This window comes from Rhynchophorus ferrugineus, unplaced genomic scaffold (assembly GCF_030347505.1).
Source record: "Rhynchophorus ferrugineus isolate W39M unplaced genomic scaffold, kcgeb_rfMv2 rfM1, whole genome shotgun sequence".
Lineage (NCBI taxonomy): Eukaryota > Metazoa > Arthropoda > Insecta > Coleoptera > Curculionidae > Rhynchophorus > Rhynchophorus ferrugineus.
In genome coordinates this window covers 55333737-55358489 of record NW_027472580.1, presented here as the reverse complement: position 1 = coordinate 55358489, position 24753 = coordinate 55333737, and the positions used below count along the sequence as shown (strand labels likewise).

Below are 24753 nucleotides of genomic sequence, written 5' to 3'. Positions count from 1 at the left end.
AGTGCTGGAACCTATTCTGATCATACCAGGTGGGCCAAAAGTCCCGCTACTATTTCTATTGCGCACTATTTTGGTTATATGCCGTTTAACTCAGTATCGGTTTAACCATTGTGTTGTGTAGACTTCCAAATTTTATTGTGAATAAATATACGCCACAAGAACGAGCAGAAATAGTGACAATATTTATTGCAAATAATCGTTGCATTATTGCCACTCAGCGGAAATTGCGTCAAAAATATCCTAATCGTAAGTGCCTCACCAAACCACAATTTATCGTTTACATGCGAATTTTGAAAACTGATTTGAAAATGTTCCCATGCAAAATTCAATTAGTCCAAAAATTTCTACCGAAAGATCCTGATCAACGAGTTAAGTACAGTAATGCAATCCTAAGGCTGTCTGGTAAAATTGAAGATTTTTCGTCTAAATTGACAATGAGCGATGATGCCCATTTTCTTCTCAGTGGCCACGTCAATAAACAGAACAGTCAGTTTTTGGGAATACAGAATCTTCAATTAATTCATGAAACATCATTGCATCCACTAAAAATAACTGTATGGTGTGGTATTCATGCTGGAAACATCATTAGTCCCTATATTCTTGAAAATGACCAAGGTGTTGCAGTTAATGTTACTGCTGAACAGTACCAAGACATGATTCGAAATTTTGTTGTACCTGAAATGGAAGAGCAAGAATGGAAGAAGTCAAAAATTCAATTATTGAATGACGTTTTTCCACGAAGACTAATTTTGCGAAGTGGCGATTTATCATGGCCAGCCAGATCTCCGGATTTAACAGCACCAGACTCTTTCTTATGGTTTTTTTTTAATATCAAAAGTTTATGTGAATAAGCCCCAAACGATTCAACATCTTAAAGACAATATTCGTCACGAAATTGAAAAAATTCAGCCTCAGATATTGCAGAATGTCATGAAAAATGCCTTAAAAAGAACCGAAAGTTGTATAGCCAATCGCGGTCACCATTTTGCCGATATAATTTTTCAATCATAACGAAAAAAATGTAAAAACCAAATAAACTTTTTATCAAAATCAAACTTACTTATCTTTTCTTTGAGCAAAGTTATAGGCAATCAAAATGGTAACGGGACTTTTACCCTACGTTGTATTTTCAAGTTAAAAACGTATTTATTAAATATTTTTTCAACAACAACAGTGACAACGTTTTACCAGCTTTCTGGAAACGTAGCGATACAGCATCCATTTTCGCACTGAAACGGTGTACCAGCCAAGCCATGCTGCACCGATCTGTGCACATGGTAATCAGAACCCGCTATATCTGGTGAGTACGTTGAAAGCGGCAAAACTTCCCATTCGAACTGCAACAGTATATCGTTCGAATTTCTTGCAACATGTAGCCGACGTTATCATGCAAGAGGATGACTTTACTTCTCTTATCCGCTGTTGTTGTTTCTTGCAAAAATGTATCATTCAATCTGTTCAGTTGTCGTCGGTAGACGTGCACAGTAACAGTTTCATTCATTTTTAGCAGTTCGTAATATACTACACTTTGCTTATGTTACTCTATGCAGATCACGACTTTATATCTATTAATATTCGCTATCGCTTCGGTGTCGATGTGATTTAATAGCTCTATTTAAATTTTTTATTTAAAATTTAAATTTAAATTTAATAGCTCTCCTTTACTAACACATTACTTTTTACGCTTGGGATTGTCGTAGTAGATCCAAATTTCATCGGCAGTTACACTACGATATAGGAAGCTCTTGTTTTTTGCCTGTTAATTAAACCATCTGGAAACAATTAATTCATCAAGTGCTAAGTAGTCTAAAGTTTATTTGACCATTTGAGCTGGATTTTCTTCTAGTAAAATTTTGCAACTCATTGTCTTCAAACTGTTTTGTTCTTTCAGACCGTTATTGGTCATTGACATCATTATAACCATTTATAAACCACTTAACATAAAACTGTCATTTAAGATGTGATGGATCAGCATAACCTTAAGTTTAGTTTCTAATATTATTTAAAACTTATTTATACGTGCATTATGATCATAATACATACAAGTATCTAATAAAATCGAAGCTAAGCTACATAGAACCCATATCATATCTTACCGCGTCCATCACATAGTCCAACATTTTACCATGCGATTAATAATTATTTTTGTTTCGTCTGTTTCTAGAATTTCTTTAACACTATGTGCCAAAATATGGAATCTTATTACTTTTAAGATGTTGACCACAACTTGTATCCAAAAAGAATTAATTGGTTGAATAACATTTATTTTAAAGAGAATTATGAAGTTAATATTTTATCTTAGAAATGATGAATTAATTTTTCTTAACATATCGTAGTTCCAGAAGAGTTCTTCGTTATATTACATAAATAAGGTGCATATATTGTATATCCCCAAAATTATTTAAAAATCCTAATATAACAGTCTACTTGAAAATCTGATATGTCTATGATAAAAACAGGAATCTACTCGAATCTACAGGAATATCAAAAAAAAAAATAGCATCACCTGGCTGTTTGATCGTACAGCTAAAATAGGCCAAATTCAAGCACTATATCAAATCTTACGCATCTTCTTGCATGCAATATTCTAAAAGAGGGAGGCAGCATTTTAGTTTAGTATATTGATATATATTTATTTAGTATATTGATTTTTTTCTCAAACATTTTATTAACTTTGTTTGATTTATAATGATTTATTATTATATAGGATTACATTACAACGGAATGAAAATAATTAAACAACAATAAAACTAAAGTGAAACAATATTTGTGTGAGATTAGTATAAATGAAATTCTTGTTTTATTTATAAAGGCCCATGTATATTACTAGATATAACATTGTACAAATATCCTCCTATTTTTACCAACTCTACTGCTTAAACCCAACTAAATTTGAGGAATATCCCGGATTATGTTGATTTACTTAATATATGCGACCATACCAATGATATCTATAAATTCAGAGAATCCTACCAGAAAACCTCTAATAGTGTCAAATCATATGATATTAGTGACCAAATCACGTCACCTCTGCAATAAATAACGATAACCCATAAATCGTTCATGCAAATTATACATCGTGACCAAATTCCCGCCCAAAATCTCCACCATATATTACACATTTTTTTAATTTAATTATTACATGGTTACTAGTTGTTTGCGACTAAACTAATTTGTCTTTATGATAACTTCAATATAGGTATATAACTAGGAGAACCCATCGGCCTTATATCAGTCTCTAGTAAAATAATGTTTATACTGCTGTATTTTTTATTATATGCACCTCAATACACAAGATCAGATGGTTTGATTCTTTTGAGTCTGTGTCCTGCTCTGGGGGTACCAAAAGTTGCAATACTTTAATATTCTCACGAAAGTCTTTCCTCATATCCCCTTGCAATTCTCTTGATTTCTTGATTGACTGTCAATATCTGAAGATCTCGATGTAGGTAATCATTCCTAGAGTATTTGGGTGCGCCCTCAATACTTCTCAAGACTTTGTTCTTAAAAATTTCTATTTTCTTTATGTTAGTCTTTGAAGAACATCCACATAATTGAATTCCGTATGTTCATATAGGTTTCAGTATTTGTTTATATAATAACAATTTATTATGTACCGATAATTGTGATTTTCTTCCAATTAGCCAATACATTATCCTATATGTCAATTCCAGTTCTGTTCTTGTCTTCTTTATCTGTTCCTTCCAGCGAAGTTTTGCATCAAGATTCATTCCGAGATATTTAGCGTTGTTGAAATATGGAATGATAATATAATTTAATGTTATTGGAGCTTGTACGGTCTGATTGTAGGTGAACTGCACAAGCACAAGCGTCGTTAATTTTTATTTTCGAAGCTTGTGTCCAATTATTTATATTGTCACTTGCCTATTGTAGTTTTCGTGTGACTTCTTCACTATTGTCTCCAACAGCTATAATCGCATATCATCAGCTAATCGTAGCCATCGTAATATTCTCCATTTGTGGTATATCACAAGTGTATTCTCCATTTGTGGTATATCACAAGTGTAGAGTAGATAAAGCATTGGCCCCAGTACACTTCCTTGTGGTACACCTGCTTTAACTTCTTTTATTGTAGAGTAAGCTTCTTCTTGTTTAACTCTAAACATTCTGGCTGTAATGTACGATTTTAGTAGTTCGGTGTGTTTGTGCTACATCTAAGAATATAGATGAGCATACTTTTTTTACTTTTGTAGGCTTTTTCAATAACATGTTATTCTGTGGACCTGGTCAATTGTTGAATGCTTGTTAATAAACTCATGTGTTGGTATTAGGTATTATTATTAGGTAATATTATACATAAATAATGATTTTTAACTAAAAACTAAAGTAACAGACCAAAATAACATCACCGCCACAAGTTGTCATCACCGACCCATCCTTATTGAAAACCGCTAGTAAGTATTTCAATTTATTCAATATCTTATAATAGACAATTGAGATATTTGCAACTGAAATAAAATTTATCTAATTTAATAATAACAGATGTATAATTTTAGTTCAATTCTAGTTATCAATTTACATTCAGAGAATCTCTGATGTATAGTAAGAATGCCTGAAAAAACATATTGCTATTTAAACTTAGTTCCATTAGTTATAAATCTAAACGGATGTGAGCCTCAAAAAATTACAGTATTTATTGATTTTATGTAATACACGTATATTGGAATTTTGTTTGTGCATCAGTATAAAGGGAATTTAGTATCAAAACGTTAAATAATTCAAAGTAAATATTAGATGGATATATTTCAGACTTCCTCATAATATCTAATTTTATTTTTCGTCTATCGTCTATTAGAAAATAGCAGAAAGTAAAGTAGACATAGAATATTACATGCAGTAAAATATTTATTATCTATTATTGTTTATAACATTGTTACTAGGCGTTCCCGATCCGACTAACCTACAATTTATCTTTTCAGTAGCATACATCTAAGTAGCAGGTCAATTAAAAAGTCCCCGGCATGACCATAGATGGCGCTACTAGAATTAAATCTTTAGGATTGTTCGTCGGATCGGTCAGTCGGTCTAAATGTGTGGCTGCCGCTGCGATTATTTATCAGAACACTCACTACTATTCTTGGAAGGAATTCGTACGAGAACTGAAAACACTGGTTTAATAATCACTTGTTTATTTCGATATTGAGTGATACATGTAGTCGACGGGAGAATTGACAGGATATTAGGTTAGGTAGAGGAAGTACGGTAGCGCTGTGGAAGTGGTACTATTACAGGGGGATGGAAAAAAGACAAGAGAGCGAGACATCGTCGTGATGGTCTTTTATACCCTGGAACTGCATGGTACCAATTCACCGGCGTTGCCAACCTTTGTACTTGTTGATGTATTCGTGGTGGCCTAAAGGGTCGTGGCGATCGCCACAAATCCATATGTTTTTTTAATTAGCCCTAACCCGCAAAAGATGCGTGTATAAATTTGACAGCTGTCGGATCGTTAGTTTGTGAATTATAGCATTTTGGGTGAAGCAACTTTTGTTATTGTAAAAAAATGGATAGAAAGGAATTTCGCAAGGATTGGTATGCTAAGTTTAGACATGGTGAAATGAGCACCTAAGACGGTGAACGCAGTGCACGCCCAAAAGAGGTTGTTACTGACGAAAACATTAAAAAAAAACACAAAATTATTTTGAATGACCGTAAATTGAAATTGAATGAAATAGCAGACATTCTAAAGATATCAGCTGAACGTGTACATCATATCATTCACGAATATTTGGATATGAGATAGCTTTGTGCAAAGTGGGTGCCGCGCAAGCTCACTTTTGACCAAAAACAACGACGAGTTGATGATTCGGAGCAGTATTTGAAGATGGTTAAGCATAATAAACCCGAGTTTTTGCGTCGACATGTGACAATGGATGAAACATGGCTCCATCATTTCACTCCGAAGTCCAATGGACAGTCATCCTAGTGGACTGCACACGATGAACCCGCTCCAAAGCATGGGAAAACGCAACAGTCGGCTGGCAAGGTTAAGGCGTCTGTATTTTGTGATGCACATGGAATAATTTTCATTGACTACCTTGAAAAATGAAGCACCATCAACAGAGACTATTAAATAGGGTTATTGGACCGTTTGAAGTATCGCAATCGCCGAAAAACAATCGCATTTGAATAAAAAGAAAGTGCTGCTTCACCAAGACAATGCACCGTATCACAAGTTAGTGAAAACGATGGCAAAATCCATGAGTTGGGCTTCGAATTGCTTCCTCATCCACCGTATTCTCCAGATTTGGTCCCCAGCAACGATTTACTGTTCCCAGATCTCAAAAGAATGCTCGCTGGATAGAAATTTTTGTCGAATGAAGAGATGATCACCGAAACTGAGGCCTATTTTGAAGCACAAATCGTACTACAAAAATGGTATCGAAAAGTTGGAGGATCGCTATAATGAGTGTATCACCCTTGAAGGGAATTATATTGATTTAAAAAACTAATTTTGCCAAAAAATGTGTTTTACGATGGTAGGCCGGGGACTTTTCAATTGATTTATTATGTATCTATCAAGATCTACCTTAATCTCAAATCTAATAATTTTTATGTATTAACAATTGTGTCTTTTATAACAAATGCGCTTATATTAAATACACCACATTACACAAAAGCAAATGGTTGATTCTCTTAAGCCTGAGTTTTGCGTCAAGATTATTCCGAGATACTTACTGTTGCTACTATATGGAAGGATAATTTTATTTATTATTATTGGTGTTTGTGCGATCTAGTTGTAGGTGAACTGCACATGCACGTATTTATTTCCCTTGGTTAATAATTACATTTTCCAAACTTCTCCAATTGTTTATATTGTCACTGTTATCAGGTTGTCGCTATTGTCTCCGAAAGCAGAAATGGCAATATCATCAACAAATAGAGCGATCGTCATATTTTTCTATATAAGAATAATATATTGAAGATATATATAATAAGACTATATAAATTTTACTATAAAACATAAGAGTTGACTCCACTACACGTCCCTGTGGTACTTCCCCTGATTTAGGTTATTTTATTGTAGAGTTGGTTTACTCTTGTTTGACTCTAAACATTCTATGATGTAATATTTTAGTAATTCAGTGTAGTCCACCAAACTAAACTAAACCTTATCAACGGCTATTGGCTACCTAGGCTATCAAAGAATCTATTCTATGCACCTGATCAATTGTTGATATTTTGTCAATAAACCAAACTGGTTTGTTGGTATTAAATTTTTTTCTTTCGTTAATACCAAAAAATATAATATTATATTATGTAAATTACTTTGAGAAACTTTTTTACTTAAGTTTGATGTATATAATTAATGTTATATAATTGTTTTCTACCCTTATAATGTAAAAAAAAAACTAAAATATTCTCCGTAACAATTAATACACTTTTCCATTGTCGTTGTGAAAATATTTACTAGTTAATTTGATTATTAGCCGGAGATGAACATCTCAAATTACAATATATACAAAATATACAGAGGTAATTGATTGTTGAAAATATACTAAAGAAAGTTATATTCAACAATGTTAAATTTACAATAAAAACATCCCATGGCACTTGTTAATTACGTTCTATTATATATTTAATATATTGTATCATAACCTCTCCCAGTAACTGGACAAAAGCTGGAATCAGTAAAAAATAAGTAGCTCACTTTGATCATTATTAGAATACGCGGTGTTCATTTACCGACATTGGTATACCGGTACCTTATAAACTTATATACTATTGTAAATTTAAGAAAAAAATTAACGAAATATTTATAAATTGCTAAATATTTATGTAAACGTTCCTATTGAACAATATTTGTTATTTTAAATTAAGCTTTTGAAGCAATATTGGACAAGGATTAAAAATATTTTATTAAAACCCGTTATTATTTATAAAATAATTTATTAGGTGCTTACATCTATTCTAATTATATTTTTAATTTTCAATTTTAAAAGGCATTTTGTACAATGAATTTATAATTCGCTTTAAAAGAATGTTACGATGATATTGAATAACTGATACTGGCTATTTAAATAATTACCTATTTTTGTATAATACTGTATATTTTAAATAGCAAAACTATATTAGCTGCTTCAACCATGTCATTCTACAATTATGTGAAGAATGAACAAACCTAACATCAAAGTTGACATAAAAACAAACTATTCTAAATAACCCTTAATCTACAAATAACCTCAATAGATTCTCCAACTGGCTTGTAACCCTCCCTTACTATCTGGTTTAGTATTTGAGTTAGCATTACTTTTTCATCATGGTCATCATCGTCATTTTTTTGTCATGATCTATAATAATTTTAGGTTCATCTATTTCTATAATTATTTTATCGTTATATGTATTTCTGCTTTTCAGCTGTTGCTGCTTTTGCAACATATCAATCCATTGAATGCTTAAAATGCTAAAATTATGGATTGATTAAGAATGATTAAACTAATTAATTGTTATATATATAGTTTGTTATATATATATAGTTTTATATTTATATCTTTATATAGTTTGTTTATTATAATTATATCTGTTGGGATTTTTAAATGAATATAAAATATTACAATTATTTCAAAATGTTTTCAAATATTAGGACAGATGGTGCTTATACCTAGTAGCTATTTTTTTCAACAGATGTCAGTACAATTGCAATAAATATAGCTTTCTTGATAAACCAGGATGACAAGAAAAAGAGCTTTGACGAGAAAAAAAACAATCATCAAATTTTGTACTAGTGCTATTCAATTTTAAAGCTTTTTGGTTGGTTTTGGTTTTTAAAGTTTGGAACAATTATGTTAAAATTTCAAAGTAAATAGTCATACAGCATTAAAATTATATAAACTTAAGAAAAGAGACAATAAAAATTAACCTTAGTAATGCAATTAAATTATTAATGCAATAAAATGTGTTAAATAACGAAATATCTAGGCAAATCTAGAGATCGATAATTATCCCGTTTTGTCCGTAAAAATTATGCAGTTTATAGTTTTCTGTAAAAGAAAATCTATTTAGTTTTTTTTGTGTGGTGGCTTAGACAACCCGTCAAACGACACCAGCGCGCTGCTATCGAAAAAGATTTATCGCTAAAACCCTATAGGCCACGGCACATACACCAACGAGGAACTAGCGGTTGGCAATATGCGAGTTCGTACCATGTCGTTGATGATAACTATACGTATAACGTATAAAAGATAACTACAGGGGATGAGCAAAATAATATGAACACCTGACATATACACAATATTTATTAATAAGGTATTAAGCCACCATTTGCTTTCAAAACAGCTGAAATTATTCGCAGTGCCCTAACAGTTTCCAACGGAATGTTGCCTCATTCTGGTACCAAAACATCTAGCAATTAATTTTGTGATATTAGAAATGTAAATTTGCTCCTCACTCTCTGCTCTAAAACTCCCCGTAACAGTTCAATTTTATTGAGGTATGGCGATTGTGATGACTAGAGAATATCTTACCTTAAATCAAGACTGAACTTTTTTGGTTATGTGTATGACCGTGGTATCGTCTTGAAATAGAGTAGTGTTTGGTAGCAATATGCTAGTTATAGTAAGAATTTTATCATTGAGGATGAAAATTTGCTCTGAACAATGTTTATAAGAAAGAATGTAAATGATGATTTATCGGACCATACCACTTTCTTACAATCAGACATAATGAGATGGCGTATGATGCGTCGGAATGTGTAACCAAATCAATCTGTAAAATTCTATTTGTATTGGTGGATACTATTCTCAAATGGCTACGAAATTCCCCAAAACATTGGTAATAATAATTAGAGGCTGCAAACGTTGTAAATCAAAATTGTAAGTTAATGCAACATTAACATTGCTGTGATGACATTATATATTTTGATAACGTGGATTAGCTAGTTTATTAGATAGGTTATTAACTTAATAACTCTATGATACTAAATGGAAAACTGTTGATTTATCTATAGACATATCAAAACCATGAAATTTAATAGTTGCTTTTGGTTTTTTAACCATTATGCATATTGATACTTCGCATTTTCACCATATTTTCGTGATTAAAATCGCTGATTAAAATGCATACAAGCACCTAATAATAAGAAGGGTTTTCTTAAGAATTTGTTTTTAATATTTAATTTTTCTTGGCGCCGAAATGATATATAGTCAATCATATTAGTAATACGTCAAAGCAACATAAAGCAGCAACTAACACGTGGTGTGGCTTATAGTTAGAAATAAATATTAGATAAGTTTTATTACATCATCATGTTTTAGGTATTTAATATCTGATATTGAAGCGATATAAAAACTTATTAAACTATGTTTATATTAAAAGTTATTAATTTCAGTCATTACTTGCTAAAGTTTCCGCAATTATTACGGCAATAACGTTTCCAAACTTTGCCGATAAAAACTAAAAACCGAATTAAACATTTTAACATTTCTGCTTTACACAGATAGCTTAAGATTGTCAAATTAAAACTTAAATTTATTATTGTAAACTACATCTGACATTGACATTATATTTAATAATATACAATCATATAAGGTACAAACAGCATAAAGCTTAATAAACGAAGGATTGCGTGTTTTTAAACTAGAAATAATTAAGAACAATTTAATTTCTAAAAACAATTATTTATGTGAGCGGTAAAAACAATTTATTCGGAATATATTATCTGAAATTTGTAATCTATAATAATTACTAAGCATGCTCTATTTAGTTGTTATCAAAACGTGTTGCCAACTAGTAAACTTGTAGCCATTTTAATATCCTTTCAGCTATTTTTCATTTGTCATTTTACTCAATAAGGTAAAATAGGAATATGAAGCTCTGCAAATCTAAATGAATAATTAAAACTGATCAGAATATCACCAATTAACCAATCCATTGTATAATATACCGAAACATATGTATCAAGTGATAATTCAAAAAAATTGCCAGCATAAAATTTCATTGGCGTCTGAGATCTCAAAATGATCAATATCAACATTTGTTTAAAAGAATTAGTCCCATGGATCCAATCTGCCGAATAAGCTGCTGTAGGAATTTTTTCGCTCTAAAACAATATTATTAAAAAATAAGTATTATTACTTTAATCCTTACCTTTCTAGTCATCTGTGTGGCTGACCAACAAGGGGTTAAAAGCAGAAAAGATTGCGCCATAATGTAAGACAGCAAATAAAAGTACTCAAAACTATTTTCGGTCTAAAAGAAGCATTAAAATTATACTTACTATATATATGAATATTCCAGAGACTGATGCCATATTTTATACATTAAATTATCTTTGAAATATCTTATATTGTAATTTATTTTATATTATATTATATAACGGATATATTAATTCTTATTACCCACGGGCAGATTGTTGACGTTCTAGGAGATTAATAAAAAAAAATATATTGTACATACAGTAGATCAAAAACAAATTGTAAATTACTGATGGAAAGGCAAATTCCTTGTGGGAAATAATTGTCATTGACATTGGGTTACTCCGAATTGGGTGTTTCCAGAATCCCTTGACACAGCTCCAAAATACATTCCTTGGTAAAAATAAAATACAACATAACAAAAAAATTTAATATTTTCAATATTTTATTTATTATCAATAGCTGTGATGCTAATCATTAGTTTGTGAATTATAGCATTTTGGGTGCAGCAGATTTTGTTATTGTGAAAAAAATGGATAAAAAGGAATTTCGTGTGTTGATAAAATATTGCTTTTTGAAGGGATGAAATACAGTTGAAGCAAAAACTTGGCTTGGTGCCGAGTTTCCGGACAGTGCCCCTGCAAAATCAATCATCAAGGATTTGTATTAAGTAGACGTGGTGAAATGAGCACCGAAGACGGTGACTGCAGTGGACGTCCAAAGGAAATCATTTAAAAAATCTACAAAATGATTTTGAATAACTATAAATTGAAATTTAATGAAAAGCAGACACTCTAAAGATATCAACTGAACGTGTACATCATTTTACGAAAAGTTGGCTATGAGGAAGCTCTGTGCAAAGTGGGTGCCGCGCGAGCTTACTTTTGACTAAAAACAACGACAAGTTGATGATTCGGAGCCGTGTTTGAAGATGATCAAGCGTAATAAACCCGAGTTTTTGCATCGATATGTAACAATAGATGAAACATGGCTCCATGATTTCACTCCGAAGTCCAATCGACCATCATCCTAGTGGAGTGCATATGATGAACCCGCTCCAAAGCATGGAAAATCTCCAATTACTGAAGTATATACATTTGCTACCAGACGCAACGAATATCGAGAACGAGTAACAATGAAGTGGGAGTTTCTATTGATCCTAAAGGGCTTAAGAAATTGTTGATTTTGATGTAGAAGAAAGTCCAATGTATGGATCAGAGATCACCGATTAACCAAATGTGAGTATTAAATACAATCATCCTATTTACTTTAGATTTTTTACCTTGAAAACACGACGATCGACATAAATGTAATGCAAATATTTTTGAATTCCTCTATATCAGGAACACTGAAATAAGGGAAGCAACTAAATTGATATAAAATCATTTCAATATCAATCTGAAAGAAATTTTAATGATCGATATATTATTTTTATACAAATTACTAAAAACAAACATCTACAGAAATTAGTTCTAAGAAATATAATACAAGCACTGCTATACATGGATACACCCAGATAGTACAAGCATAATTAATTATATTGAAACCCTTGAATTTCTAATTGTCTTTCAGTAAATTTTAAGATTTGCAACAAAACATAAAGAACTAATCGACGCCCATTTTGTCACCGAAGGAATGAATCTAACTCTGATCACTGAACTAAAACAACGCAGACGCAAAGTTGAGAGCGTACGTATCTTAAAAGAGAATATAAAAATCTGACATCTTTCTTCGGAAAATATTATAATTTATAGCTTGTATATATTTAAGTAAACTTACCACCGTCAATAAAAATAATCCTGTACAAAACGTGGTAGTACATGCAAAAAGCTGTAATAAATAGGTCATGCCATACATCTCCCCAGTTATATCTAAAAACCTATTTAAAAAAATATTTTACAGGACACAGGTAACATAAGCAATATTAAACTTCATGTATAATAAAAAATTTTTGAATTAATTTTGAATGATTTTGTTGAAAAAAATACGTTTTCTTGGTCTGATTTTAAGTATTTTTCTGATGAGTGCTAAAACCTTTTTTTTTGCTTTAGGCCCTATTATATCTAGTGTATAGTCCACGTTAACTTTTCAAATACTATCTACATTGGCTGGAAAGTCCTGGGCGTAACAAAGAAAACGCGTTTTTTGTATAGAAGTAGAAGACCGAAAGTAGTTTGGCATTAGCCTCTAGCCATATAACATATCTTCATTACTTGATTATTTGAGAACCTGGATTATCTTTCTAGCTGGGAATCTTTAGGAATGGGAAAAGAGGATTTTCGATTGTGGTATACTTCTTATTAGACTTAGTTCGATGACGGATAGTAATATTGGAACGGTATTATATGAACATATCATCATCATCATTAATTCATAGCCGGCACTCAGGGAGAGTGTCTACTTCTCAACCAATAATGCTCTTTACCAAATCTTGTCACTGTTGGTGATCGTTAACAATCATTCTGGCCTAGGAGAATCTTTGTCTCCTGGTTATTAGATTCGTTGATCCATAATAAGGTTGATTTCTCTGACGGATTCGTTCACATTTAAATCGACAAATATTTATACACGATTTCAATCCCATTCTCTGAATTTGTATACTCTTATCGATGCATCTTAAACGAATTACTTAAATTTTAACCCAATCTCAGAATGAAACGTATAGAATATGCTTTACACATTGTATCTGAAAGACCTCAAGTTTACAGAAATCATTGTACTGAATTGTTGTCTTGATTGTAATATTTCTTCTCTTCCACGTGACTTATTACTTGAATAGTACTTGAATTACTGTGCCTACTCTAACTAGTTGAGATCCCGTTGAGAAATACATATAGCAGATAACCCGTCGCAAGCAAACACTTTGGTCTTTTCCACATTAATTCTCAAGCGATATGGCTCTGAAGTTCGAACTATATGAAGAATGGTAGCGCTATCATCAATATCAGATCGGCCAAGAACTTTGTAGTATCAAGCAGAACGCTATGTATGTTTCTAAAAACTGTTGAACTTTTCACATAATTGCATCTACTACAGCATCCATTGCACGAGCGTAAGCACAAGCAGTGGAGAGACGACATCTACTTGACGACACCGACTCAGATCTCAAATTAATTTGACAAATTATTTGGAACCATAAGCTGCTGTAATGCAAAAACCCTATCTACACAAAGTCGGTTCAAAATAACGCATTTTTATTTCGAAAACAATTTTCTGTCAATTAATAGGAAACCATTATAGAGTACAACACTTATGAGATAACTTTCTTCCGAGATGATATCGGAATGGTACCAGAAAAAATAAGGAAAAGCAGTGACTAGGGATGGAGAATACCGTAGGAGCTTATTAGTTAAAACCATCATAAAGTTTATGTACTTAAAAATTGTTCATATTGGTACTTCACATATTCACTAATAGTCATCGCTGATCAAAATACATGAAAGCGTGTAATAATAAGTCACAGCAGGGATATAATGTAGATAAATTATTGTTACCTTAAATGAGGTCAGCGTTTTGTCTTAATAAACCGGTAATATACGTTAAAATAGTATTAACAGAAGCTATTTGTTATTGACAATCACTAATAGCATTTGCTGGTATAAGGTATCAGTTGGAAAATCGAAATTTATTCAGAAATAATCCTTACCTTTTAACCGTGACATTTCGGCTTTTACAGTACTGTTGTCCAATTTAAATATTAACCTCCTTTAGTAGTTAAATTATGATAACAGCAAATTGGGGAAAATTACTTTATAGTTAATGATATATTAATGATACCAAGGCGAACAAATAGTTAAACTCTGCGTTACTAAAACATATTCCACTACTTACGCGAGGATTGGGGAATTCCAAGAGTATTGATATTCTCTATTAATAATTATTCTATATCGGTTGCTAGTTTATAAGTACTTCCAAGGAAAAAGTAATTTAAATTAGGTAAAAAAAAATTTGTTCAACGTAGTATGCACAATAAACTGGTAGAGAATGACACATAATATTTGCGCAATTTTTCTCGAAAAAATATTCCAGCTACTTATAACAATGAGGTTATTTTGTATCTTCAATTTATATTGAAAATATTACTATGTACTTTAAGGACAAGCTTGAATATTTAACTTCTATTCATAGAATTTGCGATAAAAATAAAAAAAAGTTCAATATTTGGAACGCCTCTTCGGAAAAGTCATTAATAACATCATATGTCCTCCTAAAACCTGTAGCATACCCTCAAATACTATATTAATTCTTAATTAATTCTAAATTGTAGCATTACAGAGGTTTAATGGAATTATATCAGACTAGAAGTCCAAAAGAATAACTACATTAGTTAAAAAATATTTATTGCTTTTGTTATGCATGAATTTAAGTGTTGACTTATTTAATTGTTATAAACGAATATAGAAAGTAACGTACAAAAAGATATTTTAAAAAAAGTAAATTAGCTAATAATGTTTCATCATTGCTATAAATTGAAATAAAATGTTTACTAACAAAGGCAGTTTTTTTAGAATATTAAAAAAAACATTATTCGAATTGATTGAAACTTAATCATCTTAGTGGCTTATTAATGTTAAAAACCCAGGCATCACCAGACCGTCAAATTAGTCACAGTCATAAACTATTGTGGATGAAACGAATAGTTTTCCTGTCCTAACTAATGCCTTTGATAAGATCCAGCATGACCTGCTGCTTTCAAAACCAAGAACTTGTTATGCATTAAGATAATTAAGTGACAGTGGAAGGCTGAACTGAGTTTAATGTAAATTAAGTCAAATTTAAGTCAAAATAAACTTTAAAAAAAAATAAGTTAAGACCTCCTATGGCGTAGACCACTCCCCACTTGTGTGTTCTATTATTCTTAATTCAAATTTTATAGGCCAAAACAGAAATATATTATCAATGTCGGAACACAGTTTCAATTTTCTAAATTTCAAATCATTTTAATTCTACTCTTAACAAAAGTATAGTCTCTGCGGGAACAAAAAAGACATAGCAATTAGCATTTCAACATTCACTACCTCACCCTCATCATAATATTCTTTATATAGCTCAGATCACATGAATTACTACTGGTTTTTGGACTCTTTATTTAGACCTATGCTCTGCGATAAACATATCTTCTTGGTATGGTAAAAAATCGGACTCACAAAGTCACACGATGATATTCCAAACTCAATCAATCCATTACATTCTTAAGTTGATTACCAACAAATATGCAAAAATACTATTATAAATAATCTGACTTGGACCTTTTCCAAGAAATATGTTCAAGATACAAATAACATAATTGCATCTACTATAGCATCCACCGCACAAGCAGAAGCAGTGGAGAGACGATATCTACTTGATGACACCGACTCGAACCTCAAATTAATTTTAAACATTATTTTGCATTCGCACCCAGCTCATGGAACCAAAAGCTGTCGAAATGAAAACTGATCTATACAGCTTCCGTTCACAATAACACATTTTTATAAATTTCATAAACAATTTTCCGACAATGGTAGGAGACCATTGTAGAGTATAAGCATCTATATAGAGTATCAAAATGCTAACAGAAAAATATTTTTATCAAAAAAATTCAATCGACTTCAAAATAAGGAACTCACTAAAAAGTAAAAAATAATCTTAGATCTTTAACACAAAAAAAGATTTTAAAATAAAATATATACATAACAATCATTGTAATAAATAAATAAAAATAAACAAAAACTTATTCAACCTCTCTACTACACGTATTTTATATTCTACTATATACACACAATGTAGCTTAATACCTACCTAAACCTATTATTTTAACTACTAACCTCTTTGAATATCTCTTTGAAGTCGGTGCCGAGCAACAAATTAGATTTGTTTTGTTCGTAATTTAATTTAGTGCATGTCACAAAATTATATTATTATTTTTGTATCGTTTAGGCTGAGCACCGGCTTCAAACTGATCAGTTGATAGTAGTTAAAATAATATTGCAAATAGGTAAATAGATTTAAGTAGGTATTAAACTAAATGGTGTGTATATAGTAGAATATAAAATACGTTTAATAGATAGGTTAAATAAGGTTTTTGTTTATTTTTATTTAGTTATTATGATTATTATGTACATATTTTATTTTAAAACGTTTTTATTTGTGTTAAAAATCTAAATTTAATTAGTTTTTACTTTCCTTATATGTTCCTTATATATTTTTTGAGGCCGGCTTAATTTTTTTTGTTAAAAATATTTTATTTTTCTGTTTTTAGTGTTCGATATTTACTCAATAAATTACGCCGTTACTTTATTAAGTATTACAATGGATAGCCCCAGAAAAAATGCAGCCCGTATGAGGAAAAATAGGATTAAAGAAACAATCATTGGAAATAAGGAACGTTTCAGGCCCTGGGCTCCTCTACCTAGTCTAGGTGATTTGACAAATGTTCCAATCAAACTAAAACAAAAATAGGTGCTGCCCTGTTGAGAATCGAATCCGCGACCTCCGCGTGTGAGCTCAACGTTCTAACCATTACACCATAGAAACAGTTGCCTAAGACGTTTCTAGGACGTCTCATATAATATGATTCGTGCTTAAAATGTAAACTGAATGGCTTTTATACTGAACTACTTCCGATTTTTCGTTACATCAGTTCAGCAATTACACAATATAAAATTATCAATATAAAATTATTTTAGATAAGAAATATATGAAAATATCATACATGCCTTTGAAATTTGAGGTTATCTCTCGATTTCCCCCCTTCCCCCTACCAGATCTTAACTTAGTTCCAATGGGACCAACTCGGGAGTGCACTCTTTCGAATAAAAAAACAATTTTGATAATCAGCCCATAATTAACGGAGAAATCAGCCACATACATAACATAGAACCTCCTCCTTTTTTGAAGTCGGTTAAAAATAATAAAAAAATAGTAGGTAGGGATGGAGAATACCGTAGAAGCTCATATGTACTTCCAATGTATCCTATGCGATATAAAACTAATTAGGCCATCTAATGCAAATCCCTTAATATTAATTCGCATTCTTACCACTTTATGCATTTAAGATTACGTTATTAATTTGATAAGTTCTAAAATCAGTTCAACGTTGTTTACAAGTGCTACGTTCGAAATAACACATCGAATAATCAAAATTCCACTAATTAGTGTGAAACGTGAGTTTTATTTTGTACCATCGACTTAATACTTACTTTAGTATCATTAGGTGATTACGCACGTATTCCGTCAATATTATTTTGTTTTCTTTATCGCTGTTTTGTTTTACTTTAATTGACTTTAGCCTGTAACATAACAAATCACACTGTAATCCTACAAAGGTCATTGATTGGATGACTAAGATCTCCCCAAAAATGAAGCCAAAGGCGAGCAATGTTATAGCGATAGTTTGATGGATATATGCCGCTACATATAAACAATATGACATATCAATCGGATACCATGCTTCAAAAGGAAGCCCAAAAGGTTCTTGATGAAAGTAAGGTGCTATCACTGACATTGTTAACGAGGAATAGCAGAAGTACGTCAGTGATCTCTTGATGGATTCAAATTTCCTAAAAAACAGTATAATTCAGTACCTATTAAAATCGGCCATATTTGACGTACATACTTTAAATTAATCTTTACTAATTCCATTTCATTTTCATTTCTTGGTTGAAATAGTTGTTCATCATATTGTTTCAACAAGCTAATGAAAATGAGCCTTTTACGAGATAACAATATCATTTTTATTTGAGCCATAAAAGATGTCATAATCACATAACCCAGTGTGGAAAACATTATTATGTCGTTGATGTTAACTATCCATTTAATTAGCAGCTGAAGATTAAACAGGCCCATACATAAGATCTGCACCACAAATCGATAGAACCCATACCAAAACGGCGGGTATGTATCGTTTATAGGATCATCTACAATCCAAACACCTGCAGCTTTAATAACACGATGGTGATATTTGAAAAACTTTTTGTAATTCAGCATTGTAAAAAATTCTTGCCAAATACTGGATTCATTAACTCGAAGATTCTTCATATATACTTCTAAAATAAAAAAATATTATAATCATGAGCGTACCATATATATCACAGAAATTGATTCTACTTTAGTGACTCTCTCTCAATGTTAAGTTTATTCATTAAATAATCCAGGTACTTAAAAAATAAAACCTTTCAATATTTCACATTATTGTTATGAGTTTATCACAGGCAAATTAAAATAATTTTTATATATTTTTATTAAAACTACTAATATAGACACTGAAATCGCAAGATTAATTAATTATTACCAACCGTATATGTTTTAATAGTTGTAATATAACAAAATTAATAGCTACAGCTATAAGTAAAAGCAATTAGCAATTAGCAACATATGATTGTATATTATTATTTCCATTATTAATGTGACATTGTTGCCATGTCAAAGGATTATTGTTTCGTTTAAAGTGTAAATTAGTAGCTTATTCTTATACGCAGTATATATGTTTTATATTTAATTGAATTTATAATTTCCAAAAGAAATAATAATCTAATAATTAATTATTCATCATAATAGTTCTCATCATCATAAAATAGGTTCTAGGTCTTACATATTAGATGTTGCATGTATTACGATCATTTGTCAGTATAAAAGCACATTTTTAAGAAATGTGTTATGGTATATATTGTTCAAAATATTTTCCATATTTCTGAAAACATAGCAATACCGCGTGGAATGAACGATGTGGGTTTAGCAGCGATCCAATCATTAATCCATTTTTACACCTCTTCAGCATTTTGTGTGTATGAAACCGTGTATGAGCCAAGCCATACTGCATCGATCTGAACAACTAGTAATCAGAAAGCGTTATATTTGATGAGTACGCAGTGTATGGCAGAATTTCTAGTTTCATTCGGTTTTAACAGCTTGTAAAACACTACACTCTACTGATCATGCCAAAAACACACCTGAAGTTTATAGCCATGACTATTTCGCTTCTATGTCAATGTAGGTATTCTGAACGAACCAATGAATTTTTACGTTGTAGATTTTTTTATCTCTGTTTTTTTTATCAATGTTATTTTCAGAACAGTAAATCGAGCGAGCAAAATATGACGTGCGTAAAAAAATTAAATTAAACATTTAATAACTATTAAGTGATCTGTATTATTAATTTCAATACGTAATGGCTAATCCACAACATCTTTCTGGCGATTCATTAATTGAATCACCTGCTATTCGAAATAACAATCAACTGCCAATAACTGAACCCCCTCAAATGCACGAATGGAATACGGTTAAAAACAAAAAACGCTTAAGAAGTCCCGAAGAACAATTAGTCCAAAAACAGACAAAAATCAGCGACTATTGGCTTCAAAAACCCCTCCCTACATACAACAGTTTCAGTTCCTTGACAAAAGAGGCAGAAGAAAACCAGAACACCAACGAAAACCAACTAAAAGCAATTCCCAGACAACCCCCAATTACACTATATAAGGTAGGTGTTGTTAAACATCTGCATAACTTGCTCAAGACAATATCCAGTCATTATACAATAAAAACAATCGGATCTGAAACAATGAAGATTCAAATGTTTGACCCTGAACATTTCAAAATTTTAGTAAAAGAGTTGGACAATAGAAACACGCAATATCATACTTTTCAGCCAAAATACGAAAAAACTTTTAAATTCGTCATAAAAGGATTATATCACGCAACGGATACAAACACAATTAAAACAGCCCTAGCTGAACAAGGCCACGAAGTTGTAAATATACATAATATAAAACGTCGTGCAACAAAGGAGCCACTACCAATGTTTTATATTGATTTGAAGCCAAAAGAAAATAATAAACATGTTTACGAAATTAAGTATTTGGACCACAATGTCATTAAATGTGAGCTACCAAACACAAAAAGAATCATCCCACAATGCGCCAGATACCAAGCCATACTGTCGCAAGTTGTATAGATGCGTGAAATGCACAGGAAAGCATGCGACCAATAATTGCACACGCAAAACACCTGACGACAAAGTAAAATGCGTCAACTGTGACGGTGGCCATTCTGCAAATTATAGGGAATGCCTAGTCCAAAAAGCGTTGCAAAAAAAGTGTATCCAACACTGAGAGAAAAAAGAAACTTACAGCCACCAAAACAGCCCATACCATCTAACTTGCCTAAAGCATCAATACAACATCTTCATATCTCATACGCACACGCAGTAACCAACAGTCAGACCCAACCTAATACGCAAACAACGCCAATCACCACTGAACCTATAAGTATTATTAGTAAATTAAAGGAAATGATGGGAAAACTTATGGAACAAATGAGTACAATGATGAATTTACTCACCGTCATCTTTACCAAGCTAGCCTAATGACTTATACCCACTACAGCAAATACCAAATAGCCGTCTGGAATGCTAATGGATTCCAGCAACATGCCAGGGGCTTAAAATGTTTTTATATGAACAAAATATTGATATCATAATGATATCCGAAACACATTTCACGGATAAAGATTATTTACGGATTCCGAAATACAAGCTGTATCATACAAAACACCCAGATGATAAAGCACATTGAGGAACTATAATTATCCGTGAAAACATAAGACACTGTGAAAGAGAGAAATTCAGCGAGGAATATTTACAAGCCACCAGTGTAACTATTGAAGAAGTGCATAAGCCATTAACAATTAGTGTTAGATTTTGTCCACCTAAACACAACAACAATGCAGAACAATACCGTGGTTTCTTTAACACGCTGGGCAATAGATTCATTGCCGTAGGAAACTACTATGCAAAACATGTTATGTGGGTTTCTAGACTAATAACACCAAAAGGCAGAGAATTGTTCAAAGCAATACATAATTTACAGCATATTTCTACTGGTGCGTCAACATATTGGCCAAAACTTTTGTGTTACGAAAAATATTGATACCAAAACGTGGAAAGCTGAATCATGCTTCGATCTATCATCTGATCACTCACCAGTTACTATAACAGTGAACTCAAATATTTTCAACAAAACAAAATCACCTTCTTTGCATAACACTAAAACCAACTGGCCATTATTTAGAGAAAAATTAGACAGTTTGTTATCACTAAATTTACCTCTCAAAACAGAAAGAGATACAGAAATAGTAGCAAAAAATATAACAAAAACTATACAAGAGGTCGCATGGTACTCAACATCTAATAGAGTGACATATAAAAAGTTTAATTATATTATATTTCATCTGCAATTAAACAATAAATTGCTGAAAAGAGAAAACTGCGAAAAACAGATTCGGCAACAAATCAGAATAGAAGAAAATAAGATAAAATTCAACAAAGGCCACAAAATAGCTGAAAGAGCTAATAAATAAGGAGCAAATTCAAGGAATTCAAAACTATTTAGAAAACTTAACGCCAACTGATGCAACGGAATATTCTCTCTGGAAAGTAACAAAAATGATTAAAAAACCTAAACAACATAATTCGCCCATTAAAATTGACAACAATACCTGGGCTCGGAATGATGAAGATAAAGCGGAAGCTTTCCTAAACACTTTAAAACCGTATTTAATGCGTACCCATCTGAAATACCCGCAACAGAAGAAAATAACATAATTAACTCTCTTAACACTTCATTTCAAATGGATCTGCTACATAAGAAATTTATTGTTAAGGAAGTAAAACAAACAATACTTAAAGAAATCAATGATAAAAAAGCTCCCGGTTTTGACCTAATTACTGGAAGAATCTTGAAAGAGCTCTCAGGGAAGTGCATCACTGTGTGCAATGTAATCATTAATAACATTCATATTTAATGTCATGCTAAGACTTAATTATTTTCCTAGCACTTGGAAAGTGGCTCAAATCATTATGATTCTTAAACCTGAGAAAAAATCAGAAGACGTCTCCTCTTATCGTCCTATTAAGCCTGTTACCTGTCATCTCAAAACTTTTCGAAAAGCTATACATTAAGAGATTAAAATTAATCGCACAGGAGAGAAATATTATTCCAGACCGTCAATTTGGCTTCCGTAATAAACACGGAACAACAGAACAAATACTTAGATTAGTCAACCAAATTAACAAAAACTTAAATGATAAAAAATATTGCGCCTTCGACAAGGTGTGGCACACTGGACTGCACGTTAAATTGAAAAAGTTTTTGCACACACTTTCCAATTACTGAAATCGTACCTCTCAGACAGACATTTTATTGTCAAACAGGGTGACGAATGCACTGACCTACAGCCAATATATTCGGGTGTTCCGGAGGGCAGTGTTCTCGGCCCATTATTATATCTTATGTATACAGCTGACCTACCGACCTCACGAAATACTACTGTTGCAACATATGCTGACGATACAGCGGTTTTATCACCACACGAGGATCCAATATCAGCCATCAAAAACCTCCAACTTCACCTTAACAAAATCGAATTGTTGTTAAAAACATGGCGTATCAAAACAAATGAGACAAAATCTACTCATATGACATTCACCCTTTGTAGAAGAACATGTCCCTCAGTAAAATTGAATAATCATGAACTTCCGCAAACAGACAACGTTAAATATCTGGGAAAGCATTTTGATCGACGACTGACTTGGAAAAAACATATAGTGACAAAACGCAAACAGCTTGCTTAAACTAAACCAAATCTATTGGCTGCTAGGGCGTAAATTTAATTATCATTAGATAACAAGGTTTTGCTGTATAAGTCAATACTTAGGCCCATCTGGACCTATGGTATTGAACTATGGGGTACTATTAGCAAATCCAACACAGATATCCTCCAGAGGTTCCAGAATAAAGTGTTGCGAGTCATCGTCGATGCCCCATATTACGTGTCCAACAGACTGATTCAACACGATATCCACATAGAACTCATAACGAGTGTGATTCGAAGTGCTAGTGCGAAGTACTTTGAAATACTAATAGTGCATCCTAATGCACTCGCCAAACAGTTAAATGACAGTGAAGTACGTAGGCTCAAACGCAAACTACCATACGAACTGGTTAATAGACACATAGAGTGAACTTTAATAACTTCTAGAATAAGTTAGATAGTCGTTAGAATAAGTTAGGATAGAATTTAAAATAAGTTAGAATTCTAGAATCTATCTATCTAGAATAAGATTTAGATTATAAGTTGTACAGCAGATCACTTACTGAAGTGGTCTTCTACATATTAGGATGGCTATATTTTATAATGGAAATAAAACAATAATACTTATTGCCCACGGGTAGATTGTTGACGTTCCAAGAGATTAATATAAAAAAATCATCAATCACAATAATACGACACAGAAAGCTTCTTTTTTGCTTGGCAAGTAATGAAGCCGCAATATTAAAACGGATATTTGTGGATTTTCAGTCAATAGATGTGGTACTCATCTTCCCTCTTTTAGATTCATCCCATGACATATAACCGAATCGCACCTGAAAACAATTGATTCATTAATTGGTAAGCATTGAAACAGAAGTTATATAAGAATATGAGCTGAATTTTCATCCAATAGGTATTGCAATTCATTGTCTTCGTCCCTTTTAATCCCGCAGGCCATTCTTTGTAATTGAGATTTACAAAATTACAATTTCTAAATCGTTGAAATCATAACCGACAATTGCGATTCAAC

At 31.9% G+C, this 24753-nt stretch overlaps 1 protein-coding gene and 1 long non-coding RNA gene across 3 annotated transcripts; both read right to left on the bottom strand.

Annotated features, from left to right (window-relative positions):
* Nucleotides 1-9239: 9239 nt before the first annotated feature.
* LOC143194017 (uncharacterized) lies at nucleotides 9240-10053 on the bottom strand. The gene is made up of 2 exons (XR_013005160.1): nucleotides 9486-10053; nucleotides 9240-9417 (listed from the first exon to the last, which is right to left on the bottom strand). It is a non-coding gene; the product is annotated as an uncharacterized LOC143194017 (long non-coding RNA).
* A 455-nt stretch (nucleotides 10054-10508) lies between these two features.
* On the bottom strand, nucleotides 10509-19152 carry LOC143198371 (odorant receptor 67c). Of its 2 annotated transcripts, XM_076407552.1 has the most exons (6): nucleotides 18751-19152; nucleotides 18335-18694; nucleotides 12933-13032; nucleotides 11107-11208; nucleotides 10904-11059; nucleotides 10509-10841 (listed from the first exon to the last, which is right to left on the bottom strand). In XM_076407552.1, the coding sequence occupies exons 1-6, from the start codon at nucleotides 19119-19121 to the stop codon at nucleotides 10782-10784; spliced, it is 1149 nt and encodes a 382-aa protein (XP_076263667.1). In that variant the 5' UTR covers nucleotides 19122-19152; the 3' UTR covers nucleotides 10509-10781. The 2 variants fall into 2 exon arrangements, with proteins under 2 accessions (XP_076263667.1, XP_076263658.1); XM_076407543.1 differs by having other exon boundaries at nucleotides 10509-11059.
* Between the last annotated feature and the right edge of the window lie 5601 nt (nucleotides 19153-24753).

Excerpts from the sequence above, each read along its gene's own strand:
- LOC143198371 (XM_076407543.1), bottom strand. The coding sequence starts at position 19,121 with ATGCTGAATTACAAAAAGTTTTTCAAATATCACCATCGTGTTATTAAA. Across the intron at positions 18,695-18,750 it reads TTAGTAAAGATTAATTTAAA|GAAATTTGAATCCATCAAGA; the intron begins GTATGTACGTCA and ends ACTGTTTTTTAG. Across the intron at positions 11,209-12,932 it reads GATTATTTTTATTGACGGTG|ACCGAAAATAGTTTTGAGTA; the intron begins GTAAGTTTACTT and ends TGCTTCTTTTAG.